The sequence below is a fragment of the Salvelinus fontinalis genome, chromosome 17 (genome assembly GCF_029448725.1).
Source record: "Salvelinus fontinalis isolate EN_2023a chromosome 17, ASM2944872v1, whole genome shotgun sequence".
NCBI lineage: Eukaryota > Metazoa > Chordata > Actinopteri > Salmoniformes > Salmonidae > Salvelinus > Salvelinus fontinalis.
The window spans coordinates 14,246,712-14,274,580 of record NC_074681.1 but is presented as its reverse complement, the minus strand read 5'-3'; the positions used below and the strand labels follow the sequence as shown (position 1 = coordinate 14,274,580).

General features: G+C 44.5%; 1 protein-coding gene across 2 annotated transcripts; it reads left to right on the top strand.

Moving 5' to 3' along the window:
* The first annotated feature begins 725 nt into the window (after nt 1–725).
* On the top strand, nt 726–22,016 carry LOC129813749 (RB1-inducible coiled-coil protein 1-like). Of its 2 annotated transcripts, none has more exons than XM_055866244.1 (23): nt 726–1,087; nt 2,517–2,649; nt 2,763–2,889; nt 3,083–3,253; nt 6,517–6,719; nt 7,293–7,713; nt 7,909–8,079; nt 8,285–8,469; nt 8,713–8,899; nt 9,070–9,151; nt 9,290–9,354; nt 9,470–9,573; nt 9,711–9,843; nt 9,957–11,872; nt 13,774–13,966; nt 14,951–15,059; nt 15,277–15,574; nt 16,162–16,216; nt 17,779–17,826; nt 20,039–20,097; nt 20,345–20,472; nt 20,817–20,887; nt 21,079–22,016. In XM_055866244.1, the coding sequence occupies exons 2-23, from the start codon at nt 2,579–2,581 to the stop codon at nt 21,154–21,156; spliced, it is 4,875 nt and encodes a 1,624-aa protein (XP_055722219.1). In that variant the 5' UTR covers nt 726–1,087; nt 2,517–2,578; the 3' UTR covers nt 21,157–22,016. The 2 variants fall into 2 exon arrangements, with proteins under 2 accessions (XP_055722219.1, XP_055722218.1); XM_055866243.1 differs by having other exon boundaries at nt 20,799–20,887.
* Nucleotides 22,017–27,869: the final 5,853 nt, after the last annotated feature.

The window sequence follows — 27,869 nt, the reverse complement described above, 5'->3', positions numbered from 1 at the left end:
CTCCCTATAAGCTGTCTCATCGTTGTCGGTGATCAACCCTACCACCGTCGTGTTGTCGGCAAACTTAATGGTGTTGGAGTTGTGCGCGGACACACATTCTTGTGTAAACAGTGAGTACAGGAGGGGACTAAGCACGCACCTGAGGGCCCCCCGTGTTGAGGGTCAGCATGGCAGATGTTTTGTTGCCTACCCTCATCACCTGGAGGCGGCCCGTCAGGAAGTCCGTCAGAGTGCTACGGGGCGATAGTCATTTAGACAGGTTCTCCAGGAAAGACTGTGACCCGAATCCAGTGACATGCCTGCCATATTTCAAGTTTGCTAATGCTGCATGGATGTCTGCTTTCAAGTATAATGTGTAGGCAGGTAGCTTAGCGGTAAAGAGTGTTGGGCCAGTAACCAAAAGGTCGCTGGTTTGAATCCCTGAGCCAAATAGGTGAAAAAAAATATGTTGATGTGCCCTTGAGCAAGGCACATAACCCTAATTGCTCCTGTAAGTCGCTTTGGATAAGAGCATCTGCTAAACTTACATAAAATGTAAAATATGTATTGGAGGTGGAGAGTTATCAATCTCGACATACAATGCCATATGTGTTTGTCGTTGGATTATCAAGTTGGTGGGGTAGATCATTAATTAAAGGTCCCCAGTCTATGTGTAGTGGAGCCCCTCTCTACCACACCCCTTCACATGTTGCAGCAAAACACAGCCATTATTTTTTCTTCTCCCAGAATGCACCTTGCTGTGCAGTGACGACGAAGACAACAACAAAACACAGCTGCAGAGTAGGGTGTTAGCTTGCTAGCTGACGTTACTTGAAATAAACCTTAAGTCTTGTCACATAACCCTGGGCAAAAAAAGATACCCGTAATAAACCATGCACATGTGTAGTTACATAGCAATATGAATCAATCGTAAAAACTAGGATTGAGTCAGACTAGCTAATCATTCCACACAGCTAGCTAGATTTTCGGCTAGCTATTAACGTTAGCTAAATCGATGCCGTTAAAGCTAAACCAAGCTAGCCAGCTAAGTTAGCGTGCTACCGGTAGCTCGCCAAAGCGGAGGAGAAGATGGTATTAAACAAAAAAGGTAAGAGTTTGTCTTATTGTTAGACACATGTCAGTCATGTAACATTTATGTAAATAGGAGAGGGCACTTTGCGGACCCATTTCACTGTCATGGTTGTAAACTTGCAGAAATATAACGCTAGATAGTTAGCCAACGTTAGCTAAACTAGCTAACAGTAGGTAGTGATTAGGCAACGTCTGCCAACGCTAAGTTGTTGAGAAGCGTCAGAGAAAATTGATTTAAGACATTTATTAGTTACTTCATTAAACAAATAGCTATTTCGATATAAATGTGTCTTTAGTTCGTACTTTTCTTTGCCTTTTATTTAGTCCAACCTTGACTTCAAGCTAGCTGGCTAACGTTAGCTACTAACGTTAATGGTCTATTACGCAAGCATAGCGAGCTAACGTTAAAGCTTGCTAGCCACGGCCGACGGTGTCAAGGCTTCGTATTTGATCAGCAGAGAGGCATACGGTCATGTTTCACAGTAGACAAATCATTGTTTTTTTCCCGCTGGTGCGTGCCGGGGCGTATTTCCAATGTTTTTACGTGTCTGTTGTGTTTGGCTGATCAAAACTCTAATTTAGTTGGCAGCTAGCCATATTACTTGTTGTTTCTAGACCAGTTTCAATGTGAGACAGGCGTCCTCAGTCTTGTTTACAATGTAGTTCGCCGACGTTAGCGTTTCCTTGCTAGCTAGTAGCCACCATGACTCAGCCTGTAGCTAAACCCCCTGACTGCCTATTTAGTGAGTGTGTCCAAATGTAAATCTTGCCTGATAATAATTTTGCTGGACAATGAACGTTTGCCCAACTAGGAAAGTAGCAGCGTCTATTCACTTTGGAACAAGCCAGATGCTGTCAAATTGAAATAAACATTATTTAGTTGAGTTCAAGCAACTACTGAATTAGTTTAGGTTAGAAGCTCCACATGTGTGGCTGCTTATTAGTTATCTTCTCAGTAAGGCCCGAGGGTGTGTGGTATATGGAAAATAGACCAGGCTAAGGGCTGTTCTTAATCGCGAAACAACGCGAAGTGCCTGGACACAGCCCTTAGCGATGGTATATTGACCATATATCACAAACCCCTGAGGTGCCTTATTGTTATTATTAACTGGTTACCAACGTAATTAGACCAGTAAATATAAATGTTTTGTCATATACCACGACTGTCAGCCAATCATTCAGGTCTCGAATCATCCAGTTTGTAATTATATTTTTGGGATTAGTTTTCTTACCAGTACAGGACCACTGTCTTTCAAAGAAAATTAGCTCGAGATTGTGATTTATGTGTCAATAAATGTCTTTGGTAGACTTGAACGAATTGTCTAAAATTTAAGGTAGCTTCCAGTAGTATAAATAGTAAACAGTATAGAAAATCATAACCAAAACTAAATACCTAGCTATTGTAAATACCTTTTTTTTTTTTTTTTTTTTTTTAATCTTCACAGGTTGGTGTTGAATGACTAAATGATCAAGATAAAAGAGTGTGAAGATCGCTGGAGGATTCAACATGAAGTTGTATGTGTTCCAGGTCAACAATGGAAGCACTCTGACATTTGACACAGAGCTTGCTGTCCAAACGTAAGACCCATTTATTTAATCTTTCAGATTATCCTTATCCTTTTTCTACTAGTTTCTATGGAAAATGTAATTTGTGCGGAAATTAAACATTCTCTGAACCTGTCTTCTTGCAGAGTGTTGGACCTCAAACATGCCATCCAGGTCAAGTACAAGATTGCAACCCAGCATCAAGTCCTGGTTGTCAATGGAGGGGAGTGTATGGTTGCAGAGAGGCGTGTCTGCAGCTACAGTGCTGGCACGGTAAATTTTGGAATGATTGTGTGTTTTTGGAGGTGATTGTGTGTTTTTGGTGGGGATTGTGTTGTAGAAAGGAGCTGGTTTTGACTTGATTGATGGCAGTATTCTGTGCAAGATGCTAAAAAAAAAAAAAAGGATGTCATAATTCCAGATGTGTTCTGTTCAAGAGTCTTGACACATTGTTTTTGTTTCCCAGGACACCAACCCCATATTCCTGTTCAACAAAGAGATGATTTTGTGTGACCGGGCTCCGACTATCCCCAAAACCACATTCTCTATTGAGAATGAGATGGAGCTCAAGGTGGAGGAGTCACTAATGATGCCAGCAGTCTTTCACACCGTTGCCTCGCGAACACAACTTGCTGTGGTAAATGTTTTGATTCTTTCTGGTCTAGTTACTACTTTCTCAAAATAAGCCATCAATGTCGCTCTACCTTGTTTTACCATACTCAATATTACAAAAAGGGTATTTTATTTTTTATTCAACCTATATTTAACTAAGCAAGTCAGTTAAGAACAAATTCTTATTTACAATGACGGCCTACCAAAAGGCCTCCTGCGGGGATGGGCGCTGGGATTAAAAAATATACACTGCTCAAAAAAATAAAGGGAACACTTAAACAACACAATGTAACTCTAAGTCAATCACACTTCTGTGAAATCAAACTGTCCACTTAGGAAGCAACACAAATTGACAATAAATTTAACATGCTGTTGTGCAAATGGAATAGACAAAAGGTGGAAATTATAGCAATTAGCAAGACACCCCCAATAAAGGAGTGGTTCTGCAGGTGGTGACCAGAGACCACTTCTCAGTTCCTATGCTTCCTGGCTGATGTTTTGGTCACTTTTGAATGCTGGCGGTGCTTTCACTCTAGTGGTAGCATGAGACGGAGTCTACAACCCACCCAAGTGGCTCAGGTAGTGCAGCTCATCCAGGATGGCACATCAATGTGAGCTGTGGCAAGAAGGTTTGCTGTGTCCAGAGCATGGAGGCGCTACCAGGAGACAGGCCAGTACATCAGGAGACATGGAGGAGGCCGTAGTAGGGCAACAACCCAGCAGCAGGACCGCTACCTCCACCTTTGTGCAAGGAGGAGCAGGTGGAGCACTGCCAGAGCCCTGCAAAATGACCTCCAGCAGGCCACAAATGTGCATGTGTCTGCTCAAACAGTCAGAAACAGACTCCATGAGGGTGGTATTGAGGGCCCGACATCCACAGGTGGGGGTTGTGCTTACAGCCCAACACCGTGCAGGACGTCTGGCATTTGCCAGAGAACACCAAGATTGGCAAATTCGCCACTGGCGCCCTGTGCTCTTCACAGATGAAAGCAGGTTCGCACATGTGACAGACGTGACAGAGTCTGGAGACGCCGTGGAGAACGTTCTGCTGCCTGCAACATCCTCCAGCATGACCGGTTTGGCGGTGGGTCAGTCATGGTGTGGGGTGGCATTTCTTTGGGGGGCCTCACAGCCCTCCATGTGCTCGCCAGAGGTATCCTGACTGCCATTAGGTACCGAGATGAGTTCCTCAGACCCCTTGTGAGACCATATGCTGGTGCGGTTGGCCCTGGGTTCCTCCTAATGCAAGACAATGCTAGACCTCATGCGGCTGGAGTGTGTCAGCAGTTCCTGCAAGAGGAAGGCATTGATGCTATGGACTGGCCCGCCCGTTCCCCAGACCTGAATCCAATTGAGCACATCTGGGACATCATGTCTCGCTCCATCCACCAACGCCACGTTGCACCACAGACTGTCCAGGAGTTGGCGGATGCTTTAGTCCAGGTCTGGGAGGAGATCCCTCAGGAGACCATCCGCCACCTTATCAGGAGCATGCCCAGGCATTGTAGGGAGGTCATACAGGCACGTGGAGGCCACACACACTACTGAGCCTCATTTTGACTTGTTTTAAGTACATTACATCAAAGTTGGATCAGCCTGTAGTGTGGTTTTCCACTTTAATTTTGAGTGTGACTCCAAATCCAGACCTCCATGGGTTGATAAATTTGATTTCCATTGATCATTTTTGTGTGATTTTGTTGTCAGCACATTCAACTATGTAAAGAAAAAAGTATTTAATAAGAATATTTCATTCATTCAGATCTAGGATGTGTTATTTTAGTGTTCCCTTTATTTTTTTGAGCAGTGTATATATATATAGGACAAAACACACATCACGACAAGAGAGACAACACAACACTACATAAAGAGAGACCTAAAACATACAACATAGCAAGGCAGCAACACATGACAACACAGCATGGTAGCAACACAACATGGTACAAACATTATTGGGCACAGACAACAGCACAAAGGGCAAGAAGGTAGATACAACAATACATCACGTGAAGCAGCCACAACTGTCAGTAAGAGTGTCCATGATTGAGTCTTTGAATAAAGAGATTTAGATCAAACAGTCCAGTTTGGGTGTGTGTTTGCAGCTCGTTCCAGTCGCTACCTGCAGCGAACTGAAAAGAGGAACGACCCAGGGATGTGTGTGCTTTTGGGACCTTTAACAGAATGTGACTGGCAGAATGGGTGTTGTATGTGGAGGATGAGGGCTGCAGTAGGTATCTCAGATAGGGGGGAGTGAGGCCTAAGAGGGTTTTGTAAATAAGCATCAACCAGTGGGTCTTGCGACGGGTATACAGAAATGACCTGTTTACAGAGGAGTATTGAGTGCAGTGATGTGTCCTATAAGGAGCATTTGCGGTGTCAGAGGAAGGCCCTAAAAATTGTCAAAGACCCCACCCACCCCAATCATAGACTGTTCTCTCTACTACCGCATGGCAAGCGGTACCGGAGTGCCATGTCTAGGACAAACAGATAATCAAATGGCTACCCGGACTATTTGCATTGTGTGCCCACCCCTGAACCCCTCTTTTTACGCTGCTGCTACTCTCTGTTTATCATATATGCATAGTCACTTCAACTATACATTCATGTACATACTACCTCAATTGGCGCGACCAACCAGTGCCCCCGCACATTGGCTTACCTGGCTATCTGCATTGTGTCCCACCCGCCAACCCCTCTTTTACGCTACTGCTACTCTCTGTTCATCATAAATGCATAGTCACTTTAACCATGTCTACATGTACATACTACCTCGATCAGCCTGACTAACCGGTGTCTGTATGTAGCCTTGCTACTTTTATAGCCTCACTACTGTATATAGCCTGTCTTTTTACTGTTGTTTTATTTCTTTACTTACCTATTGTTCACCTAATACCTTTTTTGCACTATTGGTTAGAGCCTGTAAGTAAGCATTTCACTGTAAGGTGTTGTATTCAGCGCACGTGACAAATAAACTTTGATTTGATTTGGTGGCAAATCTGATGGCTGTATGGTGAAGAACATGTAGCCGCTCGAGAGCACCCTTACCTGCGATCTGTAAATTACGTCTCCGTAATCTAGCATGGGTAGGATGGTCATCTGAATCAGGGTTAGTTTGGCAGCTGGGGTGAATGAGGAGCGATTACGATAGAGGAAACCAAGTCTAGATTTAACTTTAGCCTGCAGCTTTGAAATGTGCTGAGAGAAGGGCAGTGTAGCTAATCAAGTGTAGGACTGGTTTGGCATTTTTAGTGTGATCAAACTTCTGAATACCTTTTTATTATGCTTCTCTAGGAAATGTTTGAAGTTGCCAAGAAACTTTGCTCTTTCTGCGAACGCCTGGTTCACGATGAACACCTCCAACACCAAGGCTGGGCTGCCATCATGGCCAACCTGGATGACTGCACGCTGTCCTATCAGAAGCTACTGTGGAAATTTGACACAGCATACATGAATTATCAACAAGACTTTGAGGATATCAAATTGAAACTGACAAAGTAAGTGACTCCCTGCATAAATTTGAAGTTCAATGCAATTGGAAAGGGGGGGGGGGGTAATGGAATTTGGATGTGTTGGCCTGCTGTGATACTTCAGTCAATAGGTTCAATTTCAATTAATTATTCAGGTTAAATGAATGGATCTCACAGATAGGGCTGTATCAGGTTATAGATCTCTGTGTGGCATACCACATCAGCTAATTATGTTCATTACATTTGAGTCATTTAGCAGACACTCTTATCCAGACTGACTTACAGTACTAAGTGCATACATTTTCATATTATATATTTTTTCTTTCATACTGGTCCCCATGGGAATCAAACCCACAACTCTGGTGTTGCAAGGGCCATGCTCTACTAACTGAGACACTCTTTCTCTGTCTCTCTCGGTCTGTCTGTCTTTCTCGGTCTCGCTCTCTCTCGGTCTCGCTCTCACTCAGTCTGTCTCTCTCTCTCTCGGTCTGGTTGTGTGTGTGTCCTCTCCGTGCCACACTTGCATTAATGAATCTGTATCCAAAGATGTAAATCTATATTCTATGGTTGTGAACTGAGATTTGGCATGTCTTTTTCTAGACTGGGGACAGCAGTCTCAGTCATGGCCAAGATCCCCCTACTGGAGTGTCTGACCCGCCACAGCTACAGAGAATGTCTAGGGAAGTCCTGCTCCACTCCAGCCAAGGACTCCGATGAGGACGAGAAGTCCACTGACTCTGTGCTCTGCCCCACCCCCACCGAAACACAAAGGAGCTCCACCAAGTTACCTATGTCAGTTTGTGCTCCGGGGGCGGGGGGCTCACCCGACACCGCCCAAGCCCAGGAAAGCAGTGAGATGACTGACAGTAGTGGGCTGAGGGCAGCCCTTCAGGAGGCAGACTCTCCAGAGAGGGCCAACCCCCCGTCCTTCAACGTCACACTGCTGGACTGGATCAACGTTCAAGACCGGCCCAATGACGTGGAATCAGTTGTGAGGAAATGCTTTGACTCCATCAATAGGGTAAGTCACTGTTGTTTGTGTCTGTATGTTGTCTTTACTGTGCCTGTCTGTATTTGTGTATGTGTGACTGAATAGGCCTCTGTGGCCTTGCCATGACTCCACAGTGTAATTCTTTATAAACATGAGTCCACAGTCAGTTATGAGAGTTTATTCAGAAACAGTTCGGATGGAGCCACATCATCCTTTCTATTTCAGCTCGACCCACGGATCATTCAACCATTCTTGTCGGAATGTCGAGACACGATAGCCAAACTGGATAATCAGAACATGAAAGCCATCAAAGGGCTTGAGGACAGGTTATACGCTCTAGACCAAATGATCGCAAGCTGTAACAAGTTGGTCAATGAACAGAAGGAACTTGCTCAGGTAAACAAAATAAATCTTATCTAAATTGTGTTATTGTACCAAATGCCAATAGTGAATAAAACACTGCATAGAAATGTGCCTAATCATTCAAATGACTACTTGATAAAATGATGTACTGTATGTATACTGCAATCAAGCTTTTAGTTGAAAATGTGTTCATGAAATCTAACTAAACTCCCCTATTAATCAATCTATTGGCTGTTAGGGATTTCTGGCCAATCAGAAGCGTGCTGAGAACCTGAAGGATACGTCCGTGCTGCCTGACCTGTGTCTTAGTCACGCCAACCAGCTGATGATCATGCTGACCAACCACCGGAAGCTGCTGGACATAAAACAGAAGTGCACCACTGCCAAACAGGAACTGGCGAACAACCTACAGGTTCGACTCAAGTAAGACATCTGTTCATCTGTGTCATTTTTTATTAAGATGTTCTCCGTGCATCTTCATCCCAGAAGCCAGAAAACATACTGCTGAAAATCCCTTGAGCAATGAAATTAACCAAATTGCTCTACTGAATCCAGATGTGTAACTGGTCAAATACAGCCATTGAAAGCACAAAACGAACTAAGCTAACACTGTAGAAATAATGGTAACTTAGCCAAGCTAAAGCATCCTGACCACTGTGAATGTAGATGGTGCTGCTATGTGATGCTGCACGCGGATCAGGATGGAGAGAAGCTGCAGGCCTTGCTGAGGCTGCTGACAGAGTTGATGGAGAGGGTCCGGGTGGTGGACGCCCTCAGCACCGTGCCTCAGATGTACTGCCTGGCCGTGGTGGAGGTGGTCCGCAGGAAGATCTTCATAGGCCACTACAGAGAGGTCAGAGCACAGAACCATCATGTGACCACTTCTCAAAACCCAATCCCAACCCACATCTCCCCTCAGTTCCAACTTGCAGACCTAAAACAAGCCTCAAACTCCAGCCGGGCCTATAGATATGTGGCGAAACTCAAAATAGTGCTCTTCTGTTCTTCTCTCTCTCTCCTCAGTGGGCCTGTGCTCTCGTGAAGGATGGAAAACGTCTCTATGAGACTGAGAAGTATAAAAGGGAAACGTTTGGCAAGTTGTTCAGTAAGTTCCTTTATTTAATAATAAAAAATAAAAAAAATCCCATTTGATGATATTTAACGAGTGTCCCCTCTGAAATTAACATACATTCATTCCTACCAACAGCTGAGCTGACATAAAGCTCTGTGATCCTCTTTGCAGGGAAATCCTTTCTCAGAAATCGCTTGTTTAGAGGACTTGACTCATGGCCCCCCACTTCATTTTGCGTAAGTAGTCAGTCAATTGTGTTTTTTTGTTTTATATATCTATTTAATTCCCAAAATATTGTAATCCAATCCATTTCTCATGTTTTTGTTGTTTATCCCTCTTTTATCGTGTTAGACGCGAAAGCCTAGAAAGTTTGACTTTGAGCTTCCAGATATTTCCCTTGGTGACCTGCAGTACTTAAAGACCTGTTGTCCTACAGAGGTGCAGCCTTTCCTCAGGTAGGCTGTGGTTTCCCTCTCGTGCATAGTGGAGCAATTACCAGGCATGCCTGCCTTATGTTTTAGTTAACTTGTGAACACTTGGCTGTATTATCTGTTGCGATATGCAGTGCAATAAACCTGCTACTTTTCCCCAGGCTTCCAACACTGTGTGACTTTGAGCCTTTGCACCAGCACGTGGACATGCTTCAACAGTTGGTGCTAGCTACTCAAGCTGCCAGTGTGGACGAGATGTCTCGAACTATCACTAACTTGCTGAGCGAACAAAGGGTAATCACAATCTACAATGGAATATGCACTGGAAATAATCCAAAAGCACAGCGATCACTGTCCCTTAATTGCATATTCTTCACTCACTCCCCTTCTCATTTCTGTTCCTCCAGGTGTCGTGCAGCCAGAGTGCTCAGAGATCCACGGCAGCGGTGACCCTGTTAACCACGCGGTCCAACAGCACCCCGGGGACCACCTTTACCTCCTCCATGACCCCATCCTCTCTCAGTCTCCCAGGCCCACTCTGCCAGCCCCTCCCTGGCCACGGCCCCACCATGCTGGAGGACCTGTCTCCAGACAGCATCGACGCTCAAACCTTTGACTTTGAGACCATTGGCCACCCCAACATGGACCTTGTCCTGCAGCAGGCCAGTTCCCTGGACCTGGACTCCCTGGCTGAGAGCCCCGAGTCAGACTTCATGTCGGCGGTCAACGAGTTTGTGATTGAAAACTCGCCCACCCCCACCAGCCCAGGGATGATGGTGGAGTCGCTGTACTCTTCGGTCATCAACGCTATCGACAGCAAGCGCATGCATGACACCACCACTTTAGAGAGGGAGAACTCCAAGATGGCCGTGCTAAAGCTGAGCATGGAGAAGTACCGCACTGCCGCCGAGGAGTCCCAGACCAACCTGCGGTTCGTCAAGGATGACCTGTACCGCCACAGAGACCTGCTGCTGAAGGAGCAGCGAGACTTTGGTTTCGCCCTGAAGACCATGACCATTGAGGTGCGCAACATGGTGGACACCATCCGTAAGAGAGAGGAGGAGGAGCACCAGGCTGAGCTCCTCTCCCTGCAGCAGGACCACGAGAATCAGCTTCAGGACCTGATGGAAGAGAACCAGGTCAACAAGAACATTGTGAAAGAAGTGCAGCGGGCCATGCTGGAACTGGAGGGGCTGCTGGAGCACAAGAAGAAGGAGCTCACCCAGTTGGAGGTCGAGAGAGAGGACTGGGCCGAGGCAGAGAACGGACACACTCAAACAGCCAGGGTCCTGGAGCAGAAGATCAGCGATCAGGCCCAAGAGGTGCAGACCCTGGCTGCCTCCAGAGACTCCCTCGCCAGCCAGCTGGAGACGCTGCACATTGAGATCGAGCGCGGCCAGCAGAAGATCCGCCAGGAGCTGGAGGGGGCCAAGCAGTCCCACCTGCAGGAGCTGGAGGAGAGGATGAGGCACCAGCACCAGGCCCAGCTAGATACCCTGGCCCGGGAGAACCAGGAGGCCCTGGAGCATCTGGCCACAGAGAACAGGGCCAAGCTGAGCGAGGTCACTGACCTGCACACCGCCACCCTGACAGAGAGGGACTGCCAGCTGAGGGACCTGGAGGCCCGGGTCATCGAGCTGGCTGACCTGCGCTGCAAGCTGGAGGTGGAGCTGGCCCTGAAGGAGTCTGAGACGGAGGAGGTGAGGCTGCTGTACGAGGAGGCCAAGCAGGGGCAGCAGGAGGCCAATGTGGGGAAGGCCACCGTGGAGGCTGAGACCCAGTCCCTCAGCGAACAACTAGCCCAGGTTAACAGGCAGCTGCAGGCCAAGAACGGGGAGTACGAGACAGACCTGTCTGAGCTGAGGAGGCTGATGGAGAAGGACCAGTGTATCTCTGAGTTGGTGGACAGGCACGAGGAGGAGAGGAACCAGCTCCACAGAGAGCTGACTGCCCTGCAGCAGCAGACCCTGGACACTGAGAGGAGCCAAGTTGAGCAGCTGCAGAACCTCCAGCGAGACCTCGACCTGCAGAGAGTGGCACTGTGCGAAGATAAGGAAAAGCAGCGGGGGAGTTCTGAGGAGCAGGAACAACACTTAAGGACTGTTATCTACGATTTGCAGGTGGAGAACGACCTGCTCGCCAAAAGAATAGAGCAAGACACACAAACAGCCCAGGAACGTTTGGAGAAAGAGATGGCCTTGAAGGCTGCTGTACCAGATGTCTTTAAAGACTTAAAGCAACAGAAGGTGGAAATGGAGAAAAGACTGTTAGACAAAATTAGACAACTTGAATGTGACCTTCAGGAAAGACAATCCTCTGAAAGGTAAGAGCTGATGAATGCCCCACTGCTCTCTACTTGCATTAAACAGTGATTTGCTATAAAAATGTCATTCGCCCTGTAATGAACAAGGTAACTATTTATACAGATCATTATTAGCTGTGACATTAGCTTCTCCATGTGATATACTGTATCTAATATAGCAAACATTTGAGTGAATCCCACCCAGACTTCAGCCTGTGTTGACTTCAGTGAGCTGTAGTATACGCTGAAAATAGCACTTTTGTAATGTGGCATAGCTGCATTTTGGGTTGGGGTACCACTATGTGCAATGTTTACATCATGAAAAAAGGGCCTGTGTTAAATGCTAGGGGAAACCAGCGCTTGTACCGTATACTGTGTCAAGCGTGCATGTGGTTGGATGTTTTTGACATACCTGTTGCCAAAGGGATTAACATGAGTTTAAGTTGTGAGGAGTTAGTTTTTATTTTGACCTGGTGTGTGTGTGTCTCTGTCTGCCTGCCTGTGTCTCTGTCTGTCTGCCTGTGTCTCTGCCTGCCTGCCTGTCTTTGTCTCTGTCTGTCTGCCCGTGTCTCTCTGTCTGCCCGTGTCTCTCTGTCTGCCCGTGTCTCTCTGTCTGCCCGTGTCTCTCTGTCTGCCCGTGTCTCTCTGTCTGCCCGTGTCTCTCTGTCTGCCCGTGTCTCTCTGTCTGCCCGTGTCTCTCTGTCTGCCCGTGTCTCTCTGTCTGCCCGTGTCTCTCTGTCTGCCCGTGTCTCTCTGTCTGCCCGTGTCTCTCTGTCTGCCCGTGTCTCTCTGTCTGCCCGTGTCTCTCTGTCTGCCCGTGTCTCTCTGTCTTCCCGTGTCTCTCTGTCTGCCCGTGTCTCTCTGTCTGCCCGTGTCTCTCTGTCTGCCCGTGTCTCTCTGTCTGCCCGTGTCTCTCTGTCTGCCCGTGTCTCTCTGTCTGCCCGTGTCTCTCTGTCTGCCCGTGTCTCTCTGTCTGCCCGTGTCTCTCTGTCTGCCCGTGTCTCTCTGTCTGCCCGTGTCTCTCTGTCTGCCCGTGTCTCTCTGTCTGCCCGTGTCTCTCTGTCTGCCCGTGTCTCTCTGTCTGCCCGTGTCTCTCTGTCTGCCCGTGTCTCTCTGTCTGCCCGTGTCTCTCTGTCTGCCCGTGTCTCTCTGTCTGCCCGTGTCTCTCTGTCTGCCCGTGTCTCTCTGTCTGCCCGTGTCTCTCTGTCTGCCCGTGTCTCTCTGTCTGCCCGTGTCTCTCTGTCTGCCCGTGTCTCTCTGTCTGCCCGTGTCTCTCTGTCTGCCCGTGTCTCTCTGTCTGCCCGTGTCTCTCTGTCTGCCCGTGTCTCTCTGTCTGCCCGTGTCTCTCTGTCTGCCCGTGTCTCTCTGTCTGCCCGTGTCTCTCTGTCTGCCCGTGTCTCTCTGTCTGCCCGTGTCTCTCTGTCTGCCCGTGTCTCTCTGTCTGCCCGTGTCTCTCTGTCTGCCCGTGTCTCTCTGTCTGCCCGTGTCTCTCTGTCTGCCCGTGTCTCTCTGTCTGCCCGTGTCTCTCTGTCTGCCCGTGTCTCTCTGTCTGCCCGTGTCTCTCTGTCTGCCCGTGTCTCTCTGTCTGCCCGTGTCTCTCTGTCTGCCCGTGTCTCTCTGTCTGCCCGTGTCTCTCTGTCTGCCCGTGTCTCTCTGTCTGCCCGTGTCTCTCTGTCTGCCCGTGTCTCTCTGTCTGCCCGTGTCTCTCTGTCTGCCCGTGTCTCTCCGTCTGCCCGTGTCTCTCCGTCTGCCCGTGTCTCTCCGTCTGCCCGTGTCTCTCCGTCTGCCCGTGTCTCTCCGTCTGCCCGTGTCTCTCCGTCTGCCCGTGTCTCTCCGTCTGCCCGTGTCTCTCCGTCTGCCCGTGTCTCTCCGCCTGCTACTTGTGTCTGTCTGCCTGTTACTTGTGTCTGTGTGTCCCTCAGAGAGGCAGGGTTGTCGGAGGTACAGACAGAGGGTCGGGGGTCTGATGCAGGGGCTCCTCTCTCCCTGGACTCTGCATTGCAGGAGCATCTGCAGCAGGAGACTGCCTCGCTGCACACCCAGATGGAGCTCCTAGAGAGGAGGAAGAACGAGGAGATGCAGAACCTCAAGACCTCCCTCATTGCAGAACAACAGGTCAGTGTTAGGCTAGTCCTCCCCAGATCTTCAGAAGGTTCCTCTGTCAATATTGACCAGTACCAAATCTAGGAGCAGCACCTAGATACACTACAATTTAAATCCTATAGTCTGTCGTTTGTCTGCCTAAAATGTTTAGCTTTTATCTTATTGTGAGCCAAATTTTTCAGTTTTTTAGCGTTTGTCTCCAATTAGCTTTCCATTAAGTAGGTCTAATTGTGATCCACTGGCAACTACAAACAAACTGACCACTAGTGACCAATATCTACAATTCTTCAAATACTCCATTACATCACTACTACTAAGTCTTAGTCACCCCATAATGAAGCAGGTCTGTGGGGCAGTATGTGTGTATTATAATTAGAGCACAGTGTTCTCATGTCATCTTGCTTGCTGGGGAGCAGTCCAAATGGGAATATGATACTGGTCACTGTGTGTGACCCTCTTGGTGGAACGTGGTTAGGCCTAAACCATGTTGTTGGGAGAAAAAGCGGTTAGAACAAGTCAAACATTGGTGAGAACACATTCTGCCTCACAAATATATTTTTTACTATTTTTATAAATTATTATTATAATCATAGATTTTGCTACCAAGCCTAAGGTCCTCCGAGCTGGCCTAAGGTCCTCCGAGCTGGCCTAAGGTCCTCCGAGCTGGCCTGGCCTAAGGTCCTCCGAGCTGGCCTAAGGTCCTCCGAGCTGGCCTAAGGTCCTCCGAGCTGGCCTAAGGTCCTCCGAGCTGGCCTAAGGTCCTCCGAGCTGGCCTAAGGTCCTCCGAGCTGGCCTAAGGTCTTATGTTAAAGTGAGCAGGCTTGATTGTGGTCTATTGTTCTGAGCCATGACTCAACCCTCAGTTGACTCACTGAGCCTGTCACCTGTCTGGTAGTTCTTTGTCCTCTGTGACTGCCTCACTGTGTGTTAACTTACCTCCCAGACAATGCAGTAGCAGTATCTGAAAGCCTTCATTTCCCCCTCCTCCCTCCCCAGACTAACTTCAACACTGTGCTGACGAGAGAAAAGCTGAAAAAGGAACAGATCATCAATGATCTGACAGAGAAGCTGCGAAAGGTTACCCAGCAACAGGAGAAGGACAAAGGTACAGGACAGACAGACACGTACAGCTATGGCACTGAGAGAACGGAATGATTTCCGCCTTCTGAAAACTTAATGTGCTGGATATACTGAAACTAGATTGCATTTTCTATGCTGTTATTGGTTTGTGGTTCGTTCAATCCTTGAATATGTTGGTTGATTGTATTGAAAGTCAGTCTTGCTGCAGTCCAGTCATGCTGATATGTTCACTGTGTCTCCAGGTCTAATAGAGACACTGTCTGAAGACCGGGCCATCGTCATGCAGGAGAAGAAGCAGTTGGAGGAGGACCTGAACCGGCTGCGCAGCACCGCCCTGGTGTCCTCGGCCTACTACAGCCCTAACCTCTTAGCTCTGGAGCCCACTGGAGCCGGGCCTGGTCCTGGGACTGAAGTTGAGGTTGGGGCTGGAGCCTGCTACTCGGAGCCCTTCCTTGACACAGACAGACTGGCCTCTGTGGCCGCCATCAGAGAGGACGACAAGGTGGACTCAGCTGTGGAGGCCAGTATGGTGACCGTACAGTAAGCATCTCCCAAACAAAAATAGTCCAATAAACAGTGACTCATAATAACCCCCTAACATCGCAATGAATCTGTCATTTTATAGAAATAAGTTAAGCTTTGACAGATCTACTTGTCAAAATATTTGTCTAATGGTACTTGTTTAAACTTGGAGACTTATTTGGTTGAACTGAGGACAGTGACGGCCTTTGAAAGGCATTAGACCAATTTATGAATAGAAGTTGTAAGCTGTCAAAGAATAATGTTGAAGATAGTAGTAGCATGTCAGTTTTAATGTGTAAAAGATTAAGAAGGATGTTGAAAGTACTTGTTTGAGATAGCCAGACAAGGATGGACAACGTGAGGACAAATAAGACAGAACAAGGGAGACTAGGATTAGAAAATGTAAGTTATTTATTTATTTTTACTTTTAACTACAATCAAGCAGGCTAGCAATCATTATTACCCCAGAGAAGGTCACTCTAAATTCGTATTTATGCTTGTTGAATCTTCATATTTCAGAGTAAGAATTTGTTTGAATGATTCTCAAATGTGTTAAACGCTGTCACCACAGTGATCTGATTATTCATCCGTTGTTTACTTATCAGCGATAACATCCTGATGATGTCCGAGGAGAAACAGCGGATACTGTTACTTGAGAGGGTGAGTAGACACCTCTATGACATAATCTTCTAAATGGAACCGGAGGAAGTTGGGCTCATTGAATGAGGAATTACAATGCTAAGAGGATCTAAACTCAGCAACAAAAAGAAACGTCCTCACTGTCAACTGCGTTTCTTTTCAGCAAACTTAACATGTAAATATTTGTATGAACATAACAAGATTCAACAAGTGAGACATAAACTGAACAAGTTCCACAGACATGTGACTAACATAAATTGAATAATGTGTCCCTGAACAAAGGGGGGGGTCAAAATCAAAAGTGACAGTCAGTATCTGGTGTGGCCACGAGCTGCATTAAGTACTGCAGTGCATCTCCTCCTCATGGACTGCACCAGATTTGCCAGTTCTTGCTATGAGATGTTACCCCGCTCTTCCACCAAGGCACCTGCAAGTTCCCGGACATTTCTGCGGGGAATGGCCCTAGCCCTCACACTCCGATCCAACAGGTCCCAGATGTGCTCAATGGGATTGACATCTGGGCTGTTGGCTGGCCATGGCAGAACACTGACATTCCTGTCTTGCAGGAAATCACGCACAGAACGAGCAGTATGGCTCCAGTCATGCTGGAGGGTCATGTCAGGATGAGCCTGCAGGAAGGGTACCACATGAGGGAGGAGGATGTCTTCCCTGTAACACACAGCATTGAGATTGCCTGCATTGACAACAAGCTCAGTCCAATGATGCTGTGACACACCACCCCAGACCATGACGGACCCTCCACCTCCAAATTGATCCCGCTCCAGAGTACAGGCCTCAGTGTAATGCTCATTTCTTCAACGATAAACGCGAATCCGATCATCACCCCTGGTGAGACAAAACCGCGACAGTGAAGAGCACTTTTTGCCAGTCCTGTCTGGTCCAGCGACGGTGGGTTTGTGCCCGTCTGGTGAGGACCTGCCTTACAACAGGCCTACAAGCCCTCAGTCCAGCCTCTCTCAGCCTATTGCGGACTGTCTGAGCACTGATGGAGGGATCGTGCGTTCCTGGTGTAACTCGGGCAGTTGTTGCCATCCTGTACCTGTCCCGCAGGTGTGATGTTCGGATGTACCAATTCTGTGCTGGTGTTACACGTGCTCTGCCACTGCGAGGACGATCAGCTGTCCGTCCTGTCTCCCTGTAGCGCTGTCTTAGGCGTCTCACAGTACGGACATTGCAATTTATTGCCCTGGCCACATCTGCAGTCCTCAGGGACCCTGGGTATCTTTCTTTTGGCGTTTTTTAGTCAGTAGAAAGGCCTCTTTAGTGTCCTAAGCTTTCATAACTGTGACCTTAATTGCCTTTGCGTCTGTAAGCTGTTAGTGTCTTAACGACCGTTCCACAGGTGCATGTTCATTAATTGTTTATGGGTTTATTGAACAAGCATGGGAAACAGTGTTTAAAACCTTTACAATGGCGATCTGTGAAGTTATTTGGATTTTTACGAATGATCTTTGAAAGACAGGGTCCTTAAAAAGGGACATTTCTTTTTTTGCTGAGTTTATATGGGTTGTTCTAGAGTTTGTCCTGAGTTGTTTGTCCTAACGTGTGCTATCATATTTCAGACTTTACATATGAAGGAAGAGGAAAACAAGCGCCTCAGTCAAAGACTGGTAGGTTTGATTCAATTTGATGACTGATTAGAAAATGTGGAAATGAGGCCTCCCGGGTGGCGCAGTGGTCTAGGGCACTGCATCGCAGTGCTAACTGCGCCACCAGAGTCTCTGGGTTCGCCCCCAGGCTCTGTCGCAGCCGGCCGCGACCGGGAGGTCCGTGGGGCGACGCACAATTGGGCTAGCGTCGTCCGGGTTAGGGAGGGTTTGGCCGGTAGGGATTTCCTTGTCTCATCGCGCTCCAGCGACTCCTGTGGCGGGCTGGGCGCAGTGCGCGCTAACCAAGGGGGCCAGGTGCACGGTGTTTCCTCCGACACATTGGTGCGGCTGGCTTCCGGGTTGGAGGCGCGCTGTGTTAAAGAAGCAGTGCGGCTTGGTTGGGTTGTGCCTCGGAGGACGCATGGCTTTCGACCTTCGTCTCTCCCGAGCCCGTACGGGAGTTGTAGCGATGAGACAAGATAGTAATTACTAGCGATTGGATACCACGAAAATTGGGGAGAAAAGGGGGGATAAAATAAAATAAAAATAAAAAATGTGGAAATGTTGCTGTTAAAATAATGTGATTGTTTAACTGTTCTAGGGCAGATATACAACCAGATATTGCCATTTCTTGATACATACATTTTTTACATGGTTTCCATGTGTATAGTTGTCCCCCACAATGAAATCGGGGAGGGGACTGTGCATCTGTCTCTGTACGTTTGTACGTTAGTCACACGCAATATATCAGACAACACTGGCCCGATTTTGATAAAACTTGGGTGAATGATGCGTTTTGCCGTAGACATACGGCATTTACAAAATTACACTGATAGACCCAATGGAGGTGCTATAGGAATCAACTGAAATTCTAAACTTTCAGCATCCGTATCTCCTGTACCGTTTGAGCTTGAATTGTTGTCACTAATTGGCGCTGCATCATTTGTGGGGGACAGCATATTTACTATTGCCTTGTTACTTATGGATATACACTCATTGGCCAGTTTGTTGGGTACACCCATATTGTACTGGGTCGGACCCCCCTTTGCCTCCAGAACAGCCTGAATTATTTGGGGCATTCAAACATTGCTCAATTGGTATCAAGGGACCTAACGTGTGCCAGGAAAACATTCCCCACATCATTACGCTACTGCCACCAGCCTGTATCATTGACACCAGGCTGGATGGGGCCATGCACTCATGCTGCTTAGGCCAAATCCTGACTCTGTCATCAGCATCACGCAACAGGAACTGGGATTCTGTTTTTCTTTTCTTCAATTGTCCAGTGTTGGTGTTAGTGTGCCACTGGAGCGGCTTCTTCTTGTTTTTAGCTGATAGGAGTGGAACCCGGTGTAGTCGTCTGCTGTAGCCCGTCCGTGACAAGGACTGACGAGTTGTGCGCTCCAAGATGCTGTCCTGCACACCACTGTTGCACTGCGCTGTTATTTGCCCATTTGTAACCCTCCTGTTAGCTTACACGATTCTTGCCATTCTCCTTCGACCTCTCGTCAACGAGCTGTTTTTGCCCACAGGACTGCCGCTGAGTGGATGTTTTTTGTTTGTCGCACCATTCTCTGTAAACCCTAGACACTGTTGTGTGTGAAAAGCCCAGGAGGCGGCAATTTCTGAGATACTGGAACCAGAGCACCTGCCACTGATGATCATACCATGCTCAAAAGTCGCTTAGGTCACTCGTTTTGCCCATTCTAACGTTCACTCGAGCAGTAACTGAATGCCTCTCCTCCTGTCTGCCTGTGTTATATAGCAAGCCACAGCCACATGACTCACTGTCTGTAGGAGCGAACCATTTTTATGAATGGGGTGGAGTACCTAATAAACTGTGTTAGTGTATATCCCATTTGAATTCATTTAGCTTAGACACAGGTATTGTCAGTGTACCCCGGTCTATTTTACCCCAGCACCACTAGATGGCAGTAGCATCAAAGCTTATGTCCCTGTCCAGCAGACCTAGGAGATTTCTGAGCCCTAACAGTAACTTCCTCCATCAAAAGGATAATCAATACAGTCCTTCAGGCAGTTAAACATATTGCACCATTATTGCACACATACATTAAAAATAAGTGCCAAAACGTGTATGTTCCAGCAAATACATTTCACGCCATACGGTGGTGGTATTGACAGCTGCCATGCAAAGATCAGTCAGACTAGGAAAGCATCCATGACCAGCAGTGTCAAGAAGATCATACTCACCATTACCTTTCTCTCTTTGTAGATGTCTCAAAGCATGTCCTCGGTGTCGTCACGGCATTCAGAGAAAATCGCCATCAGAGAGTAAGCTTATAAGATTGCCACAAGTGCTGATGTGTAGAGTGTGTAGATACAGTGCTTGTACGTTTTCTCCTTTGTAAAAAATGAAATGAGTTTTCTCCAGCAAATCTCTGTTTTTCATCAGTATGAACATCAAAGCTTTTTTATGTGTTTTTTATTTCATTTTTGTCTCTTAATATCTGGTTCATCCTTTTGTTGTATCTAGTATCTAGCACCATTTTGTGTCAAGGTTGACCTCTGTCCTTTTCAGTTTCCAGGTTGGTGACTTGGTTCTGATCATCCTAGATGAAAGGCATGACAACTATGTACTGTTCACCGTGGGTCCCACCCTGTACTTCCTCCACTCCGAGTCCCTCACTGCACTGGACCTCAAACCAGGTCAGACAATCACCATAGCCTATACTTAAAAAACAATATGTAGCTAAGTTATTATAGAATATTTAGTTACTAAGTTATAATATACAAAGTTATATACAATTTTAACTTTTGTTGCGTAGATACAAAGTTGCATACAATTATACACATTTTTGTATAAATGAAGATGTTTTGTCGAACAAGTTGTGCAAAAAACAAGCATTTATCTACTCTTTACAAACTCTAAATATTGGTGAATTTATTAACTTGGACAACTGAATTGGAGTAAGCTATGTCAAAATGTTTGTGTGTATTGATTGTATTGGTTTTATTCTGTCAATCGCTGACAGATCCTATGTTTACTTCAGCATCAGGAGCCTCAAGACGCCCGTGGGTTCTTGGAAAAGTGATGGAGAAGGAATATTGCCAGGCGAAAAAGGTAATTAGCATATAGGTAATGAATTGTAATAGTCATTTAATAGTCCATTAGTATAGCACAGTATCTTTTCTTAATATAGATTGTCATCAAAGAAGGTAAAATGATAATTATAATAGTAAATTAATAACCGACTAAAATAATCAACAATCAAAGGGTTTTAAAAACATGTATGTGGTGACTGTTTCCCTTAGGCTCAAAACCGGTTCAAAGTTCCTTTGGGCACCAAGTTCTACAGGGTGAAAGCTGTTTCATGGAACAAGAAAGTATAATATAGCCAAGTTATGATCTAAAATGTATGTTTATATTGCATAAAGTTTTAAATAGACTCTCACATCATTCATAAATACATCTCTTATCAACTTGATAATGAAAAGAAAGATGATAATCAGGCTATTATTTGGGCTTTCAGTTCAACATCCCATCAACCCTCTCTCTTTTTAATCCAGAAGATTTGTTATTGTGGACCAAACGCTATTTCTTTATTAGGGCATGGCCCTAAACACTGGCAGAAAGCATTCATACCTGGGTGTAAATTGAACAAAAAGTATTTGGATGTTTATATATTTCATTCATTATCAGCATTTGTCCTCTTTGTGGAAAATACTGTATCATTACCAACAACAAATGAAAATATACATTTATTATAAATGTTTATGAAGGAATGTTCATGGCATGCATATTGATATATTTTCTTTGATTTCACTTATCCAGTTAAATGTCGTAGTTGGAAGTGTAGTCAATGCTGTTTGTTACTCACAGCGCAGTATGGCCCTGTGTTAATACTGACATGTACATTTTGGCCGACTGGTGAAAGCGGTCGTCATTGCAATCCTTGAAAATGCACTTTCAAAAAAACAATGCTTTTTGTTGATTCAAAAGGGAAGGAATTGTGCTGACAAATAAAATAAATACGTAAAAATGAACTACAACAGCTCAAAACTTCCCGCTGTCATAGAATATTGATATGTAGAAAGGAATACTTTGCTTGTGACTGTGTTTCATTACTGGATGACATTGTACATTACCCATCATTCAAATCACACAGGTAACAATAAATGACTGTATTGTAAAAGAATTTAGAGTTTTGAAACAATAAAAGATTGACCCCAAAAAACTTTACTCCACTGTTATTTCTATACATAACTGAAATACTCACCCATAAAAGCATTGGTGGTTTACAAAATATTTACACACAAAATATAAGACATAAAGACATGACAGATTATGTTTTAAAAACATGCAATTCAGTAAAGTATGACATAAAATTTCCATGATGAGCAACATCTCAGTGCAGCATTAGAGAGAATATCATATATCGAATATACCTCTAATGACCTGATTTCTAAAGCTCATTTATAGAAATCATGTCCCTGAGCTGATCCTGCCTTTAGAATGCTCATAAGGACATAGGAAGGAAAATGCTACTTCTGTAGTTAAAGGACAAGCAACGCATTCATTACACTTAGTGACAACCTGCCTGTTTTAAAACCTAGTTTGTTGGCTCTTCAGGAAATATAGTAGGCCAATATTAATGCTCACTATCTAAGGACATTTAATTAGAATATTTTCATTGTACAACAACAAAATCATTGATAAGAGACCAAAGAAAAAGGCTCTTTATTGCTATGGATTTATTTTAATGGCATGGTGTTTTCCCCCACCAGTATGACCAATTGAAAAATTACAAATAGACAAAGAAAATGTGTAACGTTTTGATAATAGCAGTTGTTTCAGAAATCATTGGTTTGGAAATCCGTGTAAGTTCCCACAAGCTATAAAGAAAATACATTCTTATTTGATTTAGAATTTCTGCTTTTGTGGAAGGCATTAGCTAACGTGGCAGTAGTGTTGGCATGCTATGGCAGGAAACAGACTTCAAAAAGGCTTCAAATCAGGACCCAAGAACGGTGCGGCCCTCATGGAGGAGGAAGCGCACCAACATCACTTTCCCAGATCACAGCAGGGAGCATCGCAGCTCTCTGCAGAGCAAGCGCTCACTAACCGTGTGGGTCTAGGGGTGTTTTAACAATGTTTAGCTCTATTTTCTCCATTTAGCATAAGCCTGTTGTCACATTTGGACAGCTTCTTCATAAATGAATGGTGTGATTCCTACAATTTTTTTCGGGACGGGCCTGAATGAGAAAATATGCGACACAACACAGCATTCGATGATACCGAGGTGGCCTGGCACCCACCAACCATGTGCACTGGACAGGCTCTTAGTGTAAATGTTTACGACCCCCCTCTGAGCTTGGAGCTGCTTGGAGTCACTTATCAGGCTAAATGGGATTTTAGCATTGCCATGTTCACAGTCAATGGCTTAGGATTGTACTCCAACTAGTTCCATTGATTCCACCAGTATTAGTTTAAGACTGCTAGCTCCCTCAAACGTGTCTCAACACTAGCTAAATTTACTATCACACCAAATAGTCTATTATTCAAGTCAATTCGATGGGCAAGTGACGATGTCATGCTTATGGGTCCTGTCCCCTAACCCTTTGAATGGGCTTGATTATATCATCAAATTCATGAAGAGGCATTTTTTTTAATTCCTGGAAAATTACACGTCACTTTCATACCATATAGGCCTTGTGCTGCTCCAAATGCATCAGATTTGAACTATACCATACAAAATATTCAACAACTCAAGTAGTTGTGCAAGGTGAATAAGGAGCTAAAAATGGCTAGCAGGGAAGAAAGTGTTGTCTGTCTAAATAGACAGGTTCTCTGTATGTGGAGGAGCATCTGAACACAGTGGCTGTCTAATACAGTATTTGTCGGCCGCGGGAGTAGGAATGAAAAGGAAAGAAAATGACTGCAATGCAGGAATGTTGGCTTATTTATAGAACCATACAAGGAACGTTGAGTTATTTGTAAAACTATACAAGAAGTGTTGAGTTATTTGTAAAACCATACATCTGCAGTAAATGTGCAACCTGTTTTTCCAGAAACATCTGAGAAAACATTTTAAAACGTGATATTAGAGATTGGATAGCTATATGCATAAGACCCAGAATGCTAGCTATGCAAAAAATAGTAGTAGCTTGTCATATTGAATTGATCTCTTGAATACCATCAGTGCAACAAGAACGATCTTGACTCTCAGCTCATGTATGAAACAACAATAATCATCAAAGATACTCCAAACTGTAAAAGGCAAGGGATAACCAACCACCCCTGCCTTGAAATGGCATAGTCAAAGGATTCTTTCCTCCAGGCATTTATTCACATGTCATCATGCTATAGAAACACTCAATGTTGTGGAGAGTTATAGTGACATATCAAAAAGATTAAGTGAAGACAGGACACACAAAGAATCTCATATTTAGTGTTAGATTCTACCCTTTGTTACTCATCTCATTCAAGATCATACATACGTTGCATTAGATTTTTCCGCATCTTTGACACTATACATTAGATAGTGGGGCAGCAAATAAACAAGTATTGTTCACGGAGTAAATATGCACTTAAAATGGTGGATAAATGAATGGGAATGCATTATAAAAATCTTATTTTTGGAAAATCAAAATGAAAAGAGTCTGTTGAAGAACACCCAGTGGCATCAAGAAGGCTGAAACAGCAAACCAAGGAGTAAATTGACTTAATGCCATCAAATTTCCCCCTATTCATGCTAGAAGAATGGGGTAAGGGAAAGAGATTAGGCTATACATCTGCTGTCAGAGACTGTAGAGACCAAGCAGAGAACTTCACCTAAACAGAATGATGATCAAACAGACATGCCTCCTATCTTCTCCTTTATTGTCCCTTCTTTCCTTCTTTCACTCGACTACAGGCACAAACCCAGACAGGGGCAGATTTAATTCCTGATGAAACGAGTGAGAAATATGAGGGAGTAAGCAGCAATATCTGGATCTGAAATGTTCTACCCACCACATGAAACCCCCCCTCCCCCCACAATGTCACTATTAGTAACACATTCACATAAATATGGATATTTTTTTATTCAAACATTTACTGTGTTGTTAGTGTAAATCTACATCTGATGACATAGCTTTGTAGGTAATTACTACCGTAGAGATAATTCACCATAGAAAGCCTGAGGCTTTGGGGCTTCTGCACTCACTAGGAAGAGAGAGTGCGTAGGTTTATAGTTGAGTAGCTATGCTGTGCCCTAAAGGCACATATGAGGCAAAGTTTGGTAAGTAACATTCTAACGTGTGGTTAACAAGATTTTTTTATCTTAAGTGCAACAGAAAGTATACAAAATTATAACTAAACGCATTTGAAGTGCTTCTCAAGTAATTTTCACATTCAGTTCAGAATTGTATGTAATCCTCTCAAATAGAGTGAACTATTCCATTTGCAAATGAGAATAATTATTTGAATACCACAACACTGTAAATCCTATTGATTAGTGTGCATGACACATTTTTTCCGTTTCCTCCTCCGAAACAAAACCCCTAAGAAGCCAGTAAACATTACAAATATGTTGTTTTATTGGGGTAATCTGGCTGCTTAGTAACTGACAAGTAAATTAAATCAATACAAATAGTTTTGGAGTGTCTGAAAATAGACAGTGATTTAAACTGTAACTAACAGCCATGCATTTTCCAGCTGCAGTGGCAGTGTTGAGGAAATGACACCAGCTTTGATGGGTTGTATAGCTTTTGAGATGAGTCTCTTCATGTTGCTTGCAGTCCCATCATGGCTTTGTTCGAAAGCTTGTTTACCTGCTGATAACATACACTGGTGGATTCAGGAGCACCGATCCAAAATCTGCTGCCAAAGTCACTCAAGTTTCATTGTACCGCAGGAGGAGAAGAATGAACTGTTTACGCGGAGGGTAATGCAAAATGCTAAATGTGAAATCAAACTATGGGACCAATAAAGAATCACAATAACTTTGCCAAGGTTTTATTTTTAGCCCCAGTTGCAATGCTAGCGTTCTGGAAAACTGTAAAAAAAAAAAAAAAAAATGCCTGTGTGCTCTGTATGGCTAGGTTTGCACTATCGGGGGGGGGGGGGGGGGGTTATATCATTTGTGCAAAATGGACAATGAAAAAGCAACATTTATGTTAGTTGTGGATTCAGTTTTCGAGGTGAAATTAAATTAAATCAAGGATTCAACCGAAAATCATTTCTAAATCATGCATCTCATTTGGTCTGTAGATGTTTCATTTTAGAGAAGAAGCTATGTTTGCAGGTCAAAGGCATCCTTTTGCTTTGTATATATAATAACGTGGTCCTCCTTGAGCCATGGCCCAAGCATTGGGCCCCACACCCATCCACAGGCAGGTATCCAGCAGGGCCCCAGACGGCCATCTATGGGGGCCAGGTGAACCTGTCTCTGGGGTTAGCAGGATTACCACTAAAGAGGGATGGGCAGAGAGGCTGAGGAGCCACTGAGTGCGAGTGTGCGAGGCTGGTGATGGCAGCTGTCAATGGTTTGGAAGGAGAAGCCAGACAGATTGTGCGTTCTGTTGGTGCAGCCAGTTCGCCACCTGGCAGGCTTTTCCTTGTTAGAACTTCTTGCTGTTTCTGTTCTCGTCGTCAGAGAGATGGAGAGATGTTTCTTTCCCTCCTCTCTCCTCATTTGCGTTTTCATCTAGGGGGGAGATTTGGGATTTGTCAAACGGTTTAGAATGCTTTTGTATGAAATTATGGAAGATATGCACTCTACGTTCTAGACAAAGTAAGTAGGTTAATCAAGGGCACTATGTCACGTCACATCTACAGCTATAGAAGTATCCCATTGATTCCCACAATGACATTAGTGATTAGCTTTCCCATGCCCATAAAACACATCACCCATTATAGCTCATTATGACAGTAATTAATCAGACATGTAGCAAGCCAGACAGACAAAACATCAGTTTGATCATTTGAATATTGCCCTCGTCATGAAATGTTATTAAGAGGCATTAATTACCATTAATTAATTAACATGTGCAATAATGTTTAATGATTAATTCAAGTTATCAGTCACCTCTCCCTCCAGGCATCTGATTGACAAGATAAAGTATAACACTTAGATGTTTTTTTTAAAGGCTAACAGCCTGATGCATCCCTTATTAGTTAGTCATTCCAACATGTACTGTATCACACCCAGAATCTAGCTGTCACTTCACCATTTCCTTCTATAATGCATATGTGCCTCACACCACACTCACGTCACAACAGCCACTGCCATCTCACAAGTTGATACAGAGGGATGTGATTCAGTTCCAGGTTTTTCTAGGGTTCAGAATCAAGATGTAGCCCACCAGTTGTCCACTGTGAGATGTCTACAGAAGATGTATTGTAGACTCTAAATATGTCTACAGAAGATGTATTGTAGACTCTAAATATGTCTACAGAAGATGTATTGTAGACTCTAAATATGATGTCAATAGAAGATGTGTTGTAGACTCTAAAAATGATGTCAATAGAAGATGTATTGTGACTCTAAAAATGATGTCAATAGAAGATGCATTGTGACTCTAAAAATGATGTCAATAGAAGATGTATTGTGACTCTAAATATGATGTCAATAGAAGATGTATTGTGACTCTAAATATGATGTCAATAGAATATGTATTGTGACTCTAAATATGATGTCAATAGAAGATGTATTGTGACTCTAAATATGATGTCAATAGAATATGTATTGTGACTCTAAATATGATGTCAATAGAAGATGTATTGTGACTCTAAATATGATGTCAATAGAAGATGTATTGTGACTCTAAATATGATGTCAATAGAAGATGTATTGTGACTCTAAATATGATGTCAATAGAAGACGTATTGTAGACTCTAAATATGATATCTACAGAAGATGTATTGTGACTCTAAATATGATGTCAATAGAAGATGTATTGTGACTCTTAAAATGATGTCAATAGAAGATGTATTGTGACTCTAAATATGATGTCAATAGAAGATGTATTGTGACTCTTAAAATGATGTCAATAGAAGATGTATTGTGACTCTAAATATGATGTCAATAGAAGATGTATTGTGACTCTAAATATGATGTCAA

What these genes read in the sequence shown, in the direction of transcription:
- LOC129813749 (XM_055866243.1), top strand. Translation starts at nt 2,579, where the DNA reads ATGAAGTTGTATGTGTTCCAGGTCAACAATGGAAGCACTCTGACATTT. An exon ending in GAAAGACAATCCTCTGAAAG is followed by an intron (nt 11,873 to 13,773) that starts GTAAGAGCTGAT and finishes TGTGTCCCTCAG; the next exon opens with AGAGGCAGGGTTGTCGGAGG. An exon ending in GCAACAGGAGAAGGACAAAG is followed by an intron (nt 15,060 to 15,276) that starts GTACAGGACAGA and finishes CTGTGTCTCCAG; the next exon opens with GTCTAATAGAGACACTGTCT.